The 16,023-nt window shown below is 36.3% G+C and overlaps 1 protein-coding gene across 5 annotated transcripts in view; it reads left to right on the top strand.

The window, feature by feature from the left end:
• Positions 1 to 16,023, top strand: part of Ecpas (Ecm29 proteasome adaptor and scaffold) — a 116,648-nt gene extending 100,625 nt beyond the window's left edge. For 3 of the 5 annotated variants that reach the window (XM_031377519.1, XM_031377517.1, XM_031377518.1), the window contains 13 exons: positions 1,238 to 1,327; positions 3,003 to 3,069; positions 3,693 to 3,784; positions 3,860 to 3,926; positions 4,070 to 4,261; positions 4,816 to 5,024; positions 5,627 to 5,670; positions 5,767 to 5,959; positions 7,311 to 7,449; positions 9,509 to 9,614; positions 11,467 to 11,555; positions 14,229 to 14,300; positions 15,763 to 16,016. In XM_031377519.1, the coding sequence (XP_031233379.1) occupies positions 1,238 to 1,327; positions 3,003 to 3,069; positions 3,693 to 3,784; positions 3,860 to 3,926; positions 4,070 to 4,261; positions 4,816 to 5,024; positions 5,627 to 5,670; positions 5,767 to 5,959; positions 7,311 to 7,449; positions 9,509 to 9,614; positions 11,467 to 11,555; positions 14,229 to 14,300; positions 15,763 to 15,902 (1,500 nt within the window). In that variant the 3' untranslated portion in view covers positions 15,903 to 16,016. Of the gene's footprint in view, positions 1 to 1,237; positions 1,328 to 3,002; positions 3,070 to 3,692; positions 3,785 to 3,859; positions 3,927 to 4,069; positions 4,262 to 4,815; positions 5,025 to 5,626; positions 5,671 to 5,766; positions 5,960 to 7,310; positions 7,450 to 9,508; positions 9,615 to 11,466; positions 11,556 to 14,228; positions 14,301 to 15,762 lie in introns of all 5 variants that reach the window. The other 2 variants (XM_031377520.1, XM_031377521.1) reach the window with 1 other exon arrangement.

Genomic DNA, 16,023 nt, shown 5'->3' with positions numbered 1-16,023 from the left:
TTATTTTATGTGTATGAATACACTGTAGCTGTACAGATGGCTGTGAGCCATCATGTGGCTGCTGGGAACTGAACTCAGGACGGCCTCGCTTGCTCCAGTCCCCGCTCACTCTGGTGTAATACACTGTAGCTGTCTTCAGACACACCAGAAAAGGGTGTCAGATCTCATTATGGGTAGTTGTGAGCCACCATGTGGTTGCTGGGATCCAAACTCAGGATCTTTGGAAGAGCAGTCAGTGCTCTTACCCGCTGAGCCATCTCGCCAGCCCCAAGACATTTCTTTCTTTCTTTTTTTTTCCTTGAGACAGGGTTTCTCTGTATAGCCCTGGCTGTCCTGGAACTCACTCTGTAGACCAGGCTGGCCTCAAACTCAGAAATCCGCCTGTCACTGCCTCCCAGGTGTTGGGATTAAAGGCGTGCACCACCACTGCCCAGCTCCCAAGATATTTCTTTATTAAAGATCGTGAAGGTGTAAGATCAGAGGTATTTTAATGAAATAGCACAGAAGGTGGACAACAGGAACTGAGCGATAGTGATGTCTTTCAGATGTTGGAAACGTGTAGTGAAGATCTTGTTCAAGACACTTTGAAGTTCTCAGAGTCTTTGCAGAGTCACCTTCTAGGCATTTCCTGGAGTGATTATTAAGAACTTGCAAGCTACCAGAAACTGTTTGCTAAGCAGATCACAAATGGGACAAAAGTCAGGTTTTAGTGTCTGCTGGGGACTGCTGCCAATATTCTGTCTAAGAATCTTATGTTTTAGTTTTATTATTGGGGCAAATGAGAGGAGTATTTAGCAAACATCATTTGGAAATATTCATAAATAATGAAGTATGTGCTTTTATTTTAAAAACTATAACAAGCTATGGCAAAATCTATGAAATTGACTTATTTGGGTTCTAGTAGGCTAGACCCAGTTTGGAAGGACAGTTTTAATCTAGGCATCTTACAATCAATATAGATTGATAGAGGAGGATTGAAAGAGAGGTAATCATTTATTTCCTCTTAGTAAATTAATGCTTTTAATTATTTTGTTTTTCTATTTTTCATGTTGAACCATTAGTAAGTGAATTTTCTGTTTGAGGTACTGTAATTTTTCCAGAGCAAAATCAAACCAATAGTTTTCAACTTTCTATTAAAACTAATAGGTACATATTTTGACATAGATAGTTTTTAAATAAAGATATGGTACTGAATTATTTGCTTAGGCTTACTTTTATATTTATTCTTTTCTCAAAGTGCCTGCAATACCTTGATGTCTCGGTGCTAGGTGAGCTAGTTCCTAGGTTATGTGAGCTGATCAGAAGTGGTGTAGGTCTTGGGACTAAGGTAAGATTTGTGTTGGGGAGTAGCAGGAGGGGGCGTATGTTGGTGTTTATGCACATGCATGTGGAGGCCAAAGGTGTCTTTGTTTTATTTTTACCTTTTGGGTATCTTCCACTATTGCTTTCCACATTAGCTTTTGAGAAAGACTCTTATCACTGAACAAGGTACTCACTGATTGCCTAGGCTGGCTGCCAGCAAGCTCAGTGGATCTAGCTCTCCCTGCCCCCACAGTTCTTAAGATTACAGATATATGAACCCAGATTTTTATGTGGATGCTAATGTGATCCCTGGTCCTCATGCTTGCACAGTAGGTACTTCACCTACTGAACCATCTTCCTAGTGCATAGAAGTATATTTTTATAAGAGCAAATATGTGTTTGTGACAATTTTTTAAAACAAAAAATGACTATGATGTATAAAAGTTAATGTTTCTGTAAAATATAATGCATGTTAAATATTTTGTTTCTATGGTTACATGAGAACTTAAAATGTGTAACTGATTTGAAAGTAAGTATGTATGTATGGATGGATGGATATATGGATGTATGGATGTATTTATGTATGTATTTGAGATAAGGTCTCTTATAGCTTAGTCTAGTCTCAAACTTCCTATACAGGAAGGATGACTTTGAACTTTGGATACGTGCCTATATTTCCTGGTGCAGGCATTACAAGTATTATGCTGTGTACTGTCATGCTTACATGTTATGCTCTGCTTGTCTGCTGTTTTTTATAGAATCTTTTATGATTACCATGAAAGTGCTCTTAAATTTTCTGTTATTATCAGTTAATGGAGAAACTCACTTATCTGCTAAAGGAGTAATCATTTTAGACAGTAATTAGAAGTTTTTGTGTAACATTTAATAGATGTTTGGGTAGAAAAATACCATTTATTTGTTTGTTTGAGAATCTTAAAAACGTCAGATACTCCCTTCATCTGCTTATTTTTTTCCTACTGTTCAATTTTTTTGTTGTTTTAGACCAGATCTCATGATGTCCCCACACTGCCTTGTTCCATTGCAGTGCTGGGATTGTGTGTGTCATAGAACCCAGCTTCATCTCATTTTAGAAGAAAGAGATAATTCATTTCTTCATATGAAAAATTAATACTTCAGTTCTAATTAACATATATAAATCAAGAGAAAGTTAAAAATACCAGTAGTTTTACCATGCAGGCAAAATGGCTGTGTCTGAGTGCTTCTCTCCTGTGTGTTTTCCACATGCATAGCTTCTGCATTATGTTCTTGTATACCTTTGAAAGACATATACTGTGTTCATAGCAGTACCTCATTTATTTCAGTCAAAGTCAAAGAAGCATCTGATTTTTCAGATTTTTAAAGAGCTTTTAAATAAAGCACAATTTTTCTCTTTGGATGCATAAAATCTGTTTTCTTAGGAATCTCTAGACATGGAGTCGTTAATGCAATTGTTCATGATAACACTTCTAATTTCTGACAGTTATACTTGTTTTCTTATTCACAGTTTCATAAGTTCTTACTCCTAAAATAATAATCTCTGTATAATGAGTTTAAAATGTTTTCCTTTTTCTATGTTGAATTCAGACAGGCTATTAGGCTTCATTCATATGTTTTAGTTTTAAATTATTGATGCCTAAAAGAAGTAGTTTGATAGTACATAGAGACATCAAATTTAGACCTTTGTTTTTGTGACCTTAAAGGGGGGCTGTGCCAGTGTCATCGTGTCTTTAACTACTCAGTGTCCCCAGGACCTGACACCTTACTCAGGTGAGTTTTTTTATATGTATGGGGATACTGTTTCACGATTGTTTATTTCAGAGGTTTTTTTTTTTTGTTTTTGTCTCAATTTGGTTTTTTGTTTGTTTGTTTGTTTTTTGAGACATTGTTTCTCTGTGTAGCTCTGGCTGCTCTGGAACGCTGTAGACCAGGCTAGCCTTGATCTCAGAGATCTGTCTACCTTTGCCTTCTGAAATGCTGGTATTAAAGGCATACACCATTGCTGCCTGGCTATTTCAGAGTTTTCAAAGGAAAATTACTTGGTCATGTTTGCATGCTTTGCCTCTACTTAAGTCTCTGACCCAATCATTCTGTAAGCAAACTTTTACTGTCTCATGGGTAAATTTGTCAGTGGCATAAGGATGTAAAGTACCTTTCATTCTGCAGAACTTTTTAATTGTTCATAGCTAATTTTACATGAGTGCTTTTTAAAAATTCCTCTTCTAGATAGGCTTCTAGGTAGGATTCTGTTCCTACCTCTCATTTTTGTCCCTTTTTCACAATATTCTGGATAGAAGTTAATTTTTAATTTCATGATTATGGGGTCTTAGTTCTAGGAACATAACATGATATTTGGCCAACCACACAATTGATTGTTTTTATTCTTTCTGTAGGTAAACTTCTGAGTGCTTTGCTTGGTGGTCTGACGGATCGGAACAGTGTGATCCAGAAGTCCTGTGCATTCGCTGTGGGCCATTTAGTTCGGGTGAGTTGACTGTCTTACTCAGTTAAGCACAGCTCTGCTAATTATGAAGAAATAACTGGAGTGCTTCCTTTTTAGACTTCGCGGGATAGCAGCACTGAAAAACTGCTGCAGAAGCTCAATGGCTGGTACATGGAGAAAGAAGGTATTTTTTTTTAATCATTCTAAATTTAGATATTAACAATATAAGGTATATATTTTGGTGGAAACATTTGAAATTGTTTTATTTAGATCATTTATCCTGAAAAATAGTTAAATGCTAATAAAACAAAATTTTGGTTTCTTTAGAACCTGTCTATAAGACCGCTTGTGCTTTGACAATTCATGCAATTGGAAGATACAGCCCAGATGTATTGAAGAACCATGCTAAAGAAGTTCTGCCCTTAGCATTTCTAGGAATGCATGAAATTGCTGATGAGGAGAAATCTGAAAAAGAAGAGTGTAATATGTGGACTGAAGTGTGGCAGGAAAATGTACCTGGTTAGTAAGTGGTGGATGCAAAATACATGTGTTTCCTAAGAAACACAGCTGGAATTTTTTACTCACATTGTCCGATTATAACTCTCTCAAGAACTTGAGCATGCCATGTCACATTTTGAGTACATCATAATTTCGAAGTTTGCAAAGTGCCACTCAGAGCTCTTTTCCTTGACTTGTTACTTACTGTCTGTGTGAGAGAATATAAACAGTGTCTAAACAAAGGAGAACTTTATGTAGGTTAGCTGAGTGTCGTTGTGATTTTATGTTGGCTCCAGATGTCATTGTAGAGCAGTGTTTTTAACCTTGATACACATTGTGATGATAACCTTTTAAAATAACATTCCTGGCAGTGTGTCCAAGTTCATGAATTCCTACTGTTATAGAAAGAAGCCATATTATCCACTGTCTCTCCCATTAGCAGGTGGTATGTTTTATCAGTTGACAGTCACTACTTTAAATGAATAACATTGACTTACTCACATTTAAAAAATTATCTTTTAAAATTTTTCTTGTCACTTAAGAGGTGTTGTAACTTTTCTTTCTTCTAAATGTAGGCTCCTTTGGAGGTATTCGATTGTATCTGCAGGAATTGATTACTATTACCCAGAAGGCTTTACAATCACAATCTTGGAAAATGAAAGCCCAGGGTGCAATTGCTATGGCATCAATTGCAAAACAAACAAGCTCTCTTGTACCTCCTTATCTGGGGATGATACTGAGTGCATTGGTGCAAGGCCTGGCTGGAAGAACATGGGCAGGAAAGGTAAAGGAATTCATGCTAAAAAATTGAGACTGGATCTTCCTGTAGAACAGGAATCTGATTTTATGTGTCTTTGGATTATTTTTGCAGCTAGGTTTTCTAGCTAGTGGAAGACTTTGCCTGATTACCTATGACATTTTATATCAAAGTGTGCTCCATATGATCTTGAATAAGGCATTGATATATATATGGAGATTGATATATTTTTACATATTCAGCTTTACAAGTCACCTCTAAAATTGGTCACCATTTTGTGCCTACTAACCTTCAGTAGAACCAAACTGGTTGAATGTGAAACTAAGTACAGTGAAATGCTTCTAATCCTGATGTCAAAGATGCTCATTGCTGAGGTTTGAGAGTTGGGAACTCTGAAGGACTATAGAGAAGTATGGCCACCACAGTATTGTGGGCATAGTACTGAATAGCCTGTAATCTTGGTTGCTAGTTCTTGGGCCTTTATGAATTAGAGATTCATGTGCATAGTGCATAAAAGGTGAGATAAGTGTTAGTTTTGTTGTTATGGTCATAAAATACTCATGGGAGTAGTCATAGTATAGTGAATGTATCGTGGGTTTAATTCTATTTCTTCATCTTTAACTTATCAGGAAGAATTATTGAAAGCCATTGCCTGTGTAGTGACGGCTTGCAGGTAAATGATCTTTTAATAAGCATATCATTTCTTTAAATGAAGCTTAAAGCTGTAGCTTTTCTTAACTATTCTGATGTTTTTGTATGAATCCTGTAGTACAGAGTTGGAAAAGTCTGTGCCCAATCAACCCACCACAAATGAAATTCTTCAGGCTGTCTTGAAGGAGTGTTGCAAAGAGAATCTCAAATACAAGATTGTTGCAATCAGCTGTGCAGCTGATGTTTTGAAAGCCACCAAAGAAGACAGATTCCAGGAGTTTTCTGACATTGTCATACCCCTCATCAAGAAGGTAATGGCTATCTATGTCATGATTCAGGTTTTCATCTGTCCTGGCTATATGTTTTTATTAGGACAAGTTTAGCTGTAAAATAGCAGGAAAATCCCAAAATATTATGGTCTCAAACAAGAATGAAGTTTGTCTCTTACTTGATACATGGAAGCCCCATAAAGAATTCAGGGATCTTATTTCTTATATATTATTCTCATTGTCTGTAGTTTATCTGGGTTCCATGCAGATGACAGAGTAGATGAAGTTAGGGTCACAGTGAGCTCATAATTTCTCTCAAGAAAAGTTCTGGAAATGGAAACATTTTGATTCATGTTCCACTAGCTAGAACTTAATCACATAGCCCCAGTTGGCAGCAGATTTGGCTAGGAAAGGTAATTTTTCATGTGGACATCGAGTTTCCGCCAGTTGGAGGAGGATGAGAGTACCTGTGTAGTGAGCAGCCTCTACCATAGTAAACTTTACTTTGCTTGTGTGGACATATGCCAAGTAGTTTAGTATGAAGACAGGGGATACTATGTGTTGTAAAGTTCACCTCTGCATTGTCCTGAGGAAATTTTTGGTTAGAAAAAAGATGACCAACTTAATTTGGAATCCAGTGTACTCACTGGTTTTTTTGTTGTTGTTGTTTTTTAATAAAGTGGGCATCATAAGGAAAGAGGTGTGTCATTGGTCTCTTTGTTTATTTGTTTTGGTTTTCTGAGACTGGCTCTTTCTTTTATTGTAGTGCTGGCTTCCTGGAACCTACCATGGAGCTATGTAGATCAGGCTGGCCTCAAACTCCTAGAGATCCATCTGCCTTCTGCATCCCAAATGCTGGGGTTAAAGGCATATGCTACCATGCCTAATTATTTTTAAAACATGAAGTATTTTTAAGTATTCTTATGTCTTCTGTTGTTCCTACTTCATGTATTTGTTTTCTTTCAATAATAAGGCTGTCTTGGTTATTTCACTGATAATGTATATGTCTTGGAGACATTTTAAGTGTATTATATTGCCTTCTAGCTGATTGAATTATTTTTGGCCTTTTTACCAGTTTATTAAGATTTTGTGTTTGAAACATTGCCAAGTTCTTTCCATCTTTATTTAATTCTCTTGATCCAAATGTAGGTCTTTTTAGGTTATACTCAACATATTACATATATAGTAATTCTTTCCAATTTTAATATATAAATTGTTTTAAAGTATTTCTCAGATATGTATAATTTTAATACAAATGGAAAACTCCTGGTAGAGAACTCAGCATTTAGTTCTTGGTCAATATCTCCTGTTCAACACTCCATTTGTTTTAATACTTGTAACTTTGAAGAAGAAAATATTAGAATTCCCTACCCTACCCTCTGATATATCCTAGAACTCACTTGAAAGCATGGGAGTCCGTACCACCAAAGTTGAAGATGAAAATGAGAAGGAAAGAGAGCTGCAGCTGGAGTCTCTGTTGGGCGCCTTCGAGAGCCTGGGCAAAGCATGGCCCAGGAACCCAGATACCCAACGTAAGCACTGGAACACAAATTTGTAGAATTGCTGTAACCAGAAGTCACTTAGTAAGAACACAGTTTTTTTCTGTGTAGCATAGTAATATTCTTTATATAGTCTGAATATTAATAGTGAGGATTTTTCTATATCCATTTTACTCTTTCATCAGCAAATAAGTACATGGATAACTATATTATAAGGATAGTATAAGAAAGTATCAGGTGACCAAGTCAGCCATCAATGGGAGGAGAGGACCTTGGCCCCGTGAAGGTTCTATGCCCCAGTGTAGGGGAATGCCAGGGCCAGGAAGCAGGAGAGGGTGGGGTAGTGAGCAGGGGGAGCGGGGAGGGAACAGGGGATTGTTTTAGTTTTTATTTATTTTTTCTTATTTTCTTTTTCTTTTTCCTTTTGGAGGGGAACCTGGGAAAGGAGATATTGTAAATAAAGAAAACATCTAATAAAAAAAAAAAGGTATCACAGGGAGCTAGAGAGATAGCTTAGCATTTAAACATACTCACTGGCTTCTCTTCCAGAGAACCTGATGAGTTTGATTCCCAGTACCCACATACCGGCTCACAGCTGTCTGAAACTTCTATCTCAGGGCATCCAAGGGCACTGAACACCCATGTGATACACAAATACACATGCAGACAAAACAACTCATACACAAAATAAATAAAATAAAAATAAAAAATATATCTTTTTTTAAAAAGTATCATGGGCTAAATAGCTTAAATAATAAAAATTTCCCCCAGGCTCCCAATTCTGGTGAGTAGAAGTTCAAGATCAAGTTGTTGGTAGTGTTGCTTTCTTCTGAGAATTCTCTCTTTAGCTTCTGAATGGTTGCCTTTTCTGTTTTCACATGGCCTCCTTCTGTGCTGTGACCTGATCTCTTGTAAGGGGATTGGATTAGTATCTACCCATATGATTCTTTTAATATTATATCTTCTAGTACAGTACAATAATGTTGGGGGATACAGTTGAATGCATAACAGCCATGAAGTACTTTATGTAGATAGTTTGACTAAAAAAAGAGTTTTGTTACTTTTTTTTGTGTTCGTAGCTATTCTCTGATAAACTCACAATCACTTCTCAAAATCTATCCTCTCAAAATCACCAGCCTTGCCATTATGTCTTTTTTTTGTTGTTGTTGTTTTTGTTTTTTTTTTTTTCGAGACAGGGTTTCTCTGTGTAGGCGTAACTCTTTCTTAATAGCCAGAGAGTTAAAATAGGGAATTCCATAAGAAAGATAACATCAAATACAAATACATAGATGTACATTTGTTTACCAGTTACTGAGTAGAGAATGTCAGTGTTGCATACTAGTTTCTCACATTTCACAGTATCAGCTGTAATTTCTGGTTTTGTCTTTTTAAATTAGAGAAACAAATAACAAGCTGTTATGAAGCAATCTCAGGGTAGAATTTTTACCCCTTCCTCTCATGTTTTATATTTAAACATTATTACTTTTTATAGTAGGTGTCCAACTTATAGCTGATTGGCTGTGTGTCACCAGGGTAGCTATGAATGTGGTCCAACGTGTTGATGTGTCAGAAGTTTGGAAAGCCCTGTTTAAAGCATTTAAAATCAACTTCTATTTTTTTTATTTTTATTTTTGTTGAGTTTATACTCCTATCAGTTTAATTAATATTGTATAATGATGGTGAGAATTGTGATTGGAACTAGTTTATGATAAAAGACTACTGATTATTGATAAACACACAGTTGGCAGAGTACTTCAGGGTGCTTAAGGTTCTGGACCTTTTTGTTTTGTTAAGGGAATTTACAATGGAAAGGGAGTATAGGTAAGCTGTTGTCTCTGTTCTGAGGAGGACAAAATGCCTTAATAGCAAACTGTTAGAATGCACATGTGTGTGTATGAGTGTGTGTGTGTGTGTGTATGTATGTATGTAAACTAATGTTAATGGTTTGGGGGAAAATTCCATGTCTTTAGTTAAATTGTTCCTCACATTACTCCACTTTTGTCTTTGTGCTACTCTCTGTTTTCTCTCCACCCATTGTTATCTCTAACTCATCACATACTTCCTCCTCTGTCCAACTTGGTCCACTACCCAGGTTGTTATCGTCAGGAGCTGTGCAAACTGATGTGTGAGCGGCTAAGACTCAGCACGTGGAAAGTGCAGCTAGGTGTCCTCCAGTCAATGAACGCCTTTTTCCAGGGGTAATGTGCTTCATGATTCAGGTTTTTATTTTATCTCCCTATTGAATGGATTTCTTAATCTTTATACATTCTTTTTTCAAAAAAAAAAAAAAAGATTCTTTTCTCATACAGTATATCCTGATCATAGTTTATTCTCTCTTTACTCCTCCCAGTTCCTCCCCACTTCCCCTCTCCTCTTAGCCATTCCATTTATGTGTCTCAGTAGAAAAGAATAAGCTTCTAAAGAGATAACAACCAAACATAACAAAATAAAACACAGTAAGATGAAACAACAACAATCGCAGTAACCCAATAGGAGGAAAAGAGTCCCAGGAGCCATCACAAGACTCAGAGACCCACTCATTCTCAGTCAAGAGTCCCATAAAATTCTAAGCTGATAAAAATACATGTAGTGGACCAGGTATAGACCCATATAGCCCTGTGTTTATTGCTTCAGTTTCTGTGAGCTCATATGTGCCTTACTTAAAGTTTGCTCAGGGGGGCCTTATTCTCCTGGTATCCTCCTCCCTTCTGGCTATTAACAATTTTTCTACCTCTTCTTCCTAGGGATTTCCTGAGCTCTGAGGGGAGGGATTTGATGGAGACCTCCCATTTAGAGTCTCTTTCCACATAATGTCTAGCTGTGGGTCTTTGCATCTGTTCCCACCTGCTTCTGGTGGAAGCCACTCTGATGATGATAAGGCACTGATCTATGAGTGTAACAGACTATCATTAAGAGGCATACTATTGATACTCTGATACTTTTTATTTTCTTTTTAGACCAGTAGTGTTTGGTTTTTACACCAGGTCCCTGGTTCTTGGTTATCCAAGCATTGTTGGATGGGTTTCTTCTTGTGGAGTGGTCCATTAGTCAATCAGACACTGGATAGATGGATACTCCTACAAGTTCTGTGCCACCATTGCCATAGCTTATTGTGTAGGTCTTAGATCAAAGGTTTTATGGCTAGGTTGTTGACTTTTCTATTTTGGTAGATTGCAGTGTACCTTCCCACACCAAAGAGACAAGGATGTAAGGGTGAACACTTCATGTAGGCACCAGCTACTTTACCATGTTTAATGAGTTGTGTGGATATTATCCTGTGCATTGGAGCCCTGCTTTCAGTTTGCAGTGAGCCACCCTTTGTCTTAGCAGCAACCGGGTGGTTTGGGGATTTCCATGGGATCCCCTTGACCAACAGGTCAATTGAATACATCCTAGCCCTGCTACTGGGGTCCTTGCCTGGCTACAAGAGATGGCCAGTTGAGACTTATATCCCCATTACTAGGAGTCCTTGTTAGGATCACCTTCGTAGAGTTCAGGAGGTTTCCACCACACTAGGTTTGCACATCACCATAGGAATGCCCTTCAGTTCCAGCTCTCTCTCCCATACTTTATCTCTACTCTATCTCCTCCATACTTTGCCTTTCACTGCCTGCTCCCATCCTCATTCTCCCCCAGTCTGCCTATAAAACCTATTTTTCCCTCCCAGGGAGATCTATGCATCTCCTCAGACCTACCTCTTCTCATTACCTAACTTGTCTGGGTCTATGGATTGTAGCTTGGTTATCATTTACTTAATGGTTAATATCTACGTCTAAGTGAGTATATACAAAATTTATCTTTCTGGGTCTGGGGTTACCCCATTCAGAATGATTTTTCTAGTTCGATCCATTTGGCTTCAAATTTCATGATGTCATGTTTTTAAACAGCTGGGTAATACTCCATTGTGTAAATTTACACATTCTTGTAATTGGCTTAGATATTACTAGTATCTGAAGTAACATGATAAGATGATATGTACAGATAGAAGTTATGCTAGGAAAGTTTTAAATTGTTTAAGAGTTGCATTATATATCACTTTTATACTTACAGGTTAATGCTTCTGGAAGAAGAACATGCAGATCCTGAAGCTCTGGCTGAGATTCTTCTTGAAACTTGTAAATCAATTACTTATTCTTTAGGTAAGTAAGTAACTAGACTCGAGTGATTTTTGTTGTTGTTGTTGTTGTTGTTGCTGCTGCTATTGTTCATTTTGTTTTTGGGGCTGGTAATCAGGCACAGTCATTCATGCAGGGCACTCTACCACTGACCTGCATCCTCACCCCTTTTTCATTCTGAGTTAGGTCTCTCTGTGCTACCTAGGCTGAGATTGAATTTATGGCTCCAGTCATCTCAGGATCTAGACTTCTGGAACAACTACTGACTGTTCCTGTTTATGTGCCATATGTCCCCCAACAAGGGTATTTTATCTAGAATTATAGTAGAACTTTAGATTATACCTTTACATCAGTATTAAACACTTACTTAGAAATAGTTCCTATTTTATAAAACAGTTGTTAAAATAGGTTAGGTAGTACCCGTATATACTTTATGTTTTACCTGAGATTTTAAAAGTGTGTTACTTGAAACTTGTCCTTTTATTACTAAATTCTTCAGTGTATATTCCTTTTTATAACATTATTATAGTATCAAATTTATACAGTTGTTCATGGATACAGTGTTCTTTTATCTATTTTTTTCTCATTCATACTTAAATTTCTTTATTAATTTTTTGTAGGATCTTGTATTCCCTATTATTCCCCATTAAAAAAATACAGACAAGGATCACATATAAAATATAGTTGTCATATCTTTTAGTCTCTTCATCTGGAATACTCCTTCAGCTTCTCTTTCTCTTATATTACACTCGTGATTTTGCAGGATAAAGTCCTTTCTTTTTGGAAAAAATAATATAGTTCTTATTTGCTGTTTGTCTGACATTTCCTCAGGCTTGGGTCTAGCTTATGAATTCTGATACTAATGATAACAATTTTACTCACATCAAGAGGCATGCCGTGTCCACAGTTTTCCTGATTTTCAAAGATAATTTTGTTTACCTAATCAAGGTACTATGTTAATCATTCTTATTATTCCTTATGTCTAATAGGTAGTGCTTGAAAACATGCTATTGCATGTAGCTTTGCTACCCCACCTTAATTCCAGGAGTAGGCTGCACTACCAGCTCCTACCTAGATTTCCTTGAATCCATGGATTAAAAAACACAGATACACATAGTTGGTCAATTTCAACTTGCTTTTTTGGCACAATTGCTGGGTAGTACTTATCTCATAGTTGGAAAAGTGTGCCCTTATCAATACTCTTAGCTCCACACCTCTCCACTTACCCTCAACTTTAGTTGCTCAGTTACATCTAATCCCAGCTAAACATCCCCAACCATCCGCTTGTAGGAGTGGTCTGTGGCCCCACCGTCTGAGATGGCTAGTCACCTTTTCTCCCTCAGAAGCCTGGTGATCTCTCCCTTTCTCTCTCTCTCTCTCTCTTTCTCTCTTTTCCTTGCATCTGCCTCTTTGCCTGTAGAGACCTCTCAAAAGTCCTACCTATTTTTCCCATCCAACAATTGGTTCATGGCTTCTTTACTGACAGATCAAGAACCAATGGGAACAGGACCTTAGCATCAGAACCACCCCTACAATATACTTTAAGATTATTCAAATGATCTCCTCTTCAAAAGTGCATATATGAACAGTCCATAAAAATACACTATAAGGCCATGTAAATGTACTTCTCTTCCAAGGTCTTTGCTTTAGATTTTTACATGCATTGATGATTCTTCTATAAAAATAAATTATTTTTATGATGAATTTTGTAGCTTTTGCCCTTTTTATACATTAACTATTTTGTAGCTGGCATTTCATTTTGAACAAAATTTTTCTCTCTTTTTCTTTATTAATGTATTGTTAACTGATATTAATTCATACTTCCTAACCTCTCAATGCTTTATAATTTTATTTTTAGGATTTATTTAATTATGTTTATGTACAAATGAGTACTAATGTCCACAGAGGCCAGAGATGTTAGGTCCTCCTAGAACTGAAGTTCCATGTAGTTGTGAGCTGCCAGTGTAAGTGCTAAGACTTGAATTCTTGACCTCTGCAAGAGGATTACATGCTGAGCCATCTCTCCAACCCCTGAATATTTTTATTAATTAGTTTGCTGTTTAGCTGTTTTAGCTGTGGTTAATGACTTAGCTGTGCATCAGCATGTTTTCAAACAGTCTCCTGTCCTTTTGATGAGTCACTATCAGTTTTTTTCAATACTTCTTCCCTGCCATGAACTTGGATGCATATTAATTTTTGTTTGACAGTTGAGAAAAATTTGGTGCTTTTTTTATAAAATAGTGTGTACTAACCAAACTTGTTTTATTTGTAATTTTTGGAAATAGCTTACTTTTGTAGATATAAAATAGAAAGCTAACTAAATTGTCCTTTTAGGTTTCAAGGTGTCCCTAGATGATATTCCTCAGTAAAATAAGGAGAATCATGCAGATCAAAGACTTGTCTTAGCTGTGACATGATAATGATTGTGTATTTGGGATAATACTTTTAAATCTCTCACATCTAAGATGGGTATTTTAAATATTACCCCTTAGGATTAATGGCTTGTTATCTACAGTGCCTCAAAATAGTGCATATGGACATATAGCATAATTTAAGCATTTGATAATAATTATTGAATAGAAGTTTATTTCAAAAGTGAATCCATAAGAGTTTTAACTTTTTATCATTCAGTAACAATATAATCTTGGAAGTTCTGTTTTTAAAACATACCCTTGAATTGCATATTTTTCTTCTTAGAAAATAAAACCTACTCATCTGTGAGAACAGAAGCTTTATCTGTGATAGAATTACTGCTTAAAAAACTTGAAGGTGAGTTCTTCATAAATTTGATTACAGCACTATAAATCCAGGATGCATCCTGTGAAACACTTGAGAAATTTTTTTATTTCTGTTTTTGCATATATGGTATAAAATACATATTAACATATCTGTACATACAAGTAGACTATAGAGGACTAGAATCATTAAATTTTAAAGATTTCAATTTGTTCTTTATATTTATATATTTCTAGTGAATTACTAAGTTATATTAACACAAAGTAATAAAGTTTGTTTCTGTCATGAACTCTGACATAATCTCGGTTAATTTCAAGAAGTGGTTGGCAGTGAGAGAGTAGACTTGTTTGCATGTAAATAATAGGACACAGCAAGAAGAGAGTCAGGTTATTTTATCAAAGACCCACTTGAGTTACCGTATTTGACAACAGCTTGTTTTTAGTCCTATTTCTTTTCTTTCTCCTTTTTCTTCTTTAATAAACCTTATAAATTTTGCATTGTGTCAATGGTAGAAGAAAAACAGCTTTCTTTTTTATTCTTCCCAATGTTATGTATCTGTCACTGGTTTCAAAAAAAGACCCACTGCCCCTTTTGCCTTCATTTCCTTCTTTTTTTCCTATTCCTATTCCATGAGTTATTTGTGAAGAAGATGAAACAGTTTTCATCACAACCTTGTGAAGTTGGTATTTGTACTTCTGCCTCTTTTTTGCTTAGCGGCTGGCAGCTATCATGGGTTCTTTAGAACTGATACTAGATATCATATGATCTATTTTTGTCTTGTTAAAATAAGAACGCATAGGCACTTAGCCATATGGGTGAATTCTCAGTTTTTCAGGTAAATACTAATATTTCTAGATGACAAAAGTGAGGGTAAACAATTTTCTTGAAGCTGGACATGGTGGTACAGGCCTGTAATCCCAGCCTTGAGAGATAGAGATAGGAAGATTAGGAGTTCAAAGCCAGCTTGAATTACATGAAAGCCTCCTACAACTGTATTACTTGCTTGAAGTCATATTACTAGAAAATAACAGAGCATTATAAATGGAGTTAAAATTTCCTGTGCTTTCTTGTTTTTAAAAATTTCTAATATTTATATTATTCTCTAAGGTTTTCTTGTAAGAAAGGAATAATAGTATTAAACTATACAATTATAAAACCTTTTAAGGTACTTTTTCATGTATCTTACTAAATAGCATTCTGTTGTGGCTGAAGTAACTATCTTGCTCCCATTCCTTGATACCTCATTCTTCTCTCTGTGCTGTGGTATAGTTCATCTCCCCATGTCTCACCTGCACTAGGGAAAAGGGTGGAACTCCCTGGCCTGCTTTCAGGCTGTTGTCAAGAATTTGGTTTGAGACACCTGACCAACCTGTGATTGTTATATACTGTTCTCTTAATTATAGCATTGCTGTGTGGTTGTTTGGGGAGTAGAATATATGGGAATTTTTTTTCTTATTTTCTATAATGATTTTCTTTCTGTTTTTTTTCCATTCAGAAGCTAAACAGTGGGAAAGTTTGACAGCAGAATGCAGAGGACTTTTGATTGAGTCTTTAGCTACTATGGAGACAGACAACAGACCAGAGCTGCAGGAGAAAGCCTCAGTATTGAAGAAAACACTTGAAAGTCTGGAATGAATGAGAAGGGGAAGAAACAAACAAGTGCCATGTTCTTTCGGGACTGGAAATGGTGGTATTTTTTAAAACCAAGTGGGGGAAATAAAGGTTACTCTGTAGCATGCATCATTCCGTGGCTGAA

This window comes from Mastomys coucha, unplaced genomic scaffold, assembly GCF_008632895.1.
Source record: "Mastomys coucha isolate ucsf_1 unplaced genomic scaffold, UCSF_Mcou_1 pScaffold18, whole genome shotgun sequence".
In the NCBI taxonomy this organism is placed as follows: Eukaryota; Metazoa; Chordata; class Mammalia; order Rodentia; family Muridae; genus Mastomys; species Mastomys coucha.
Note: the sequence above shows the minus strand (reverse complement) of the source record. Positions and strands in the feature narration are given on the sequence as shown.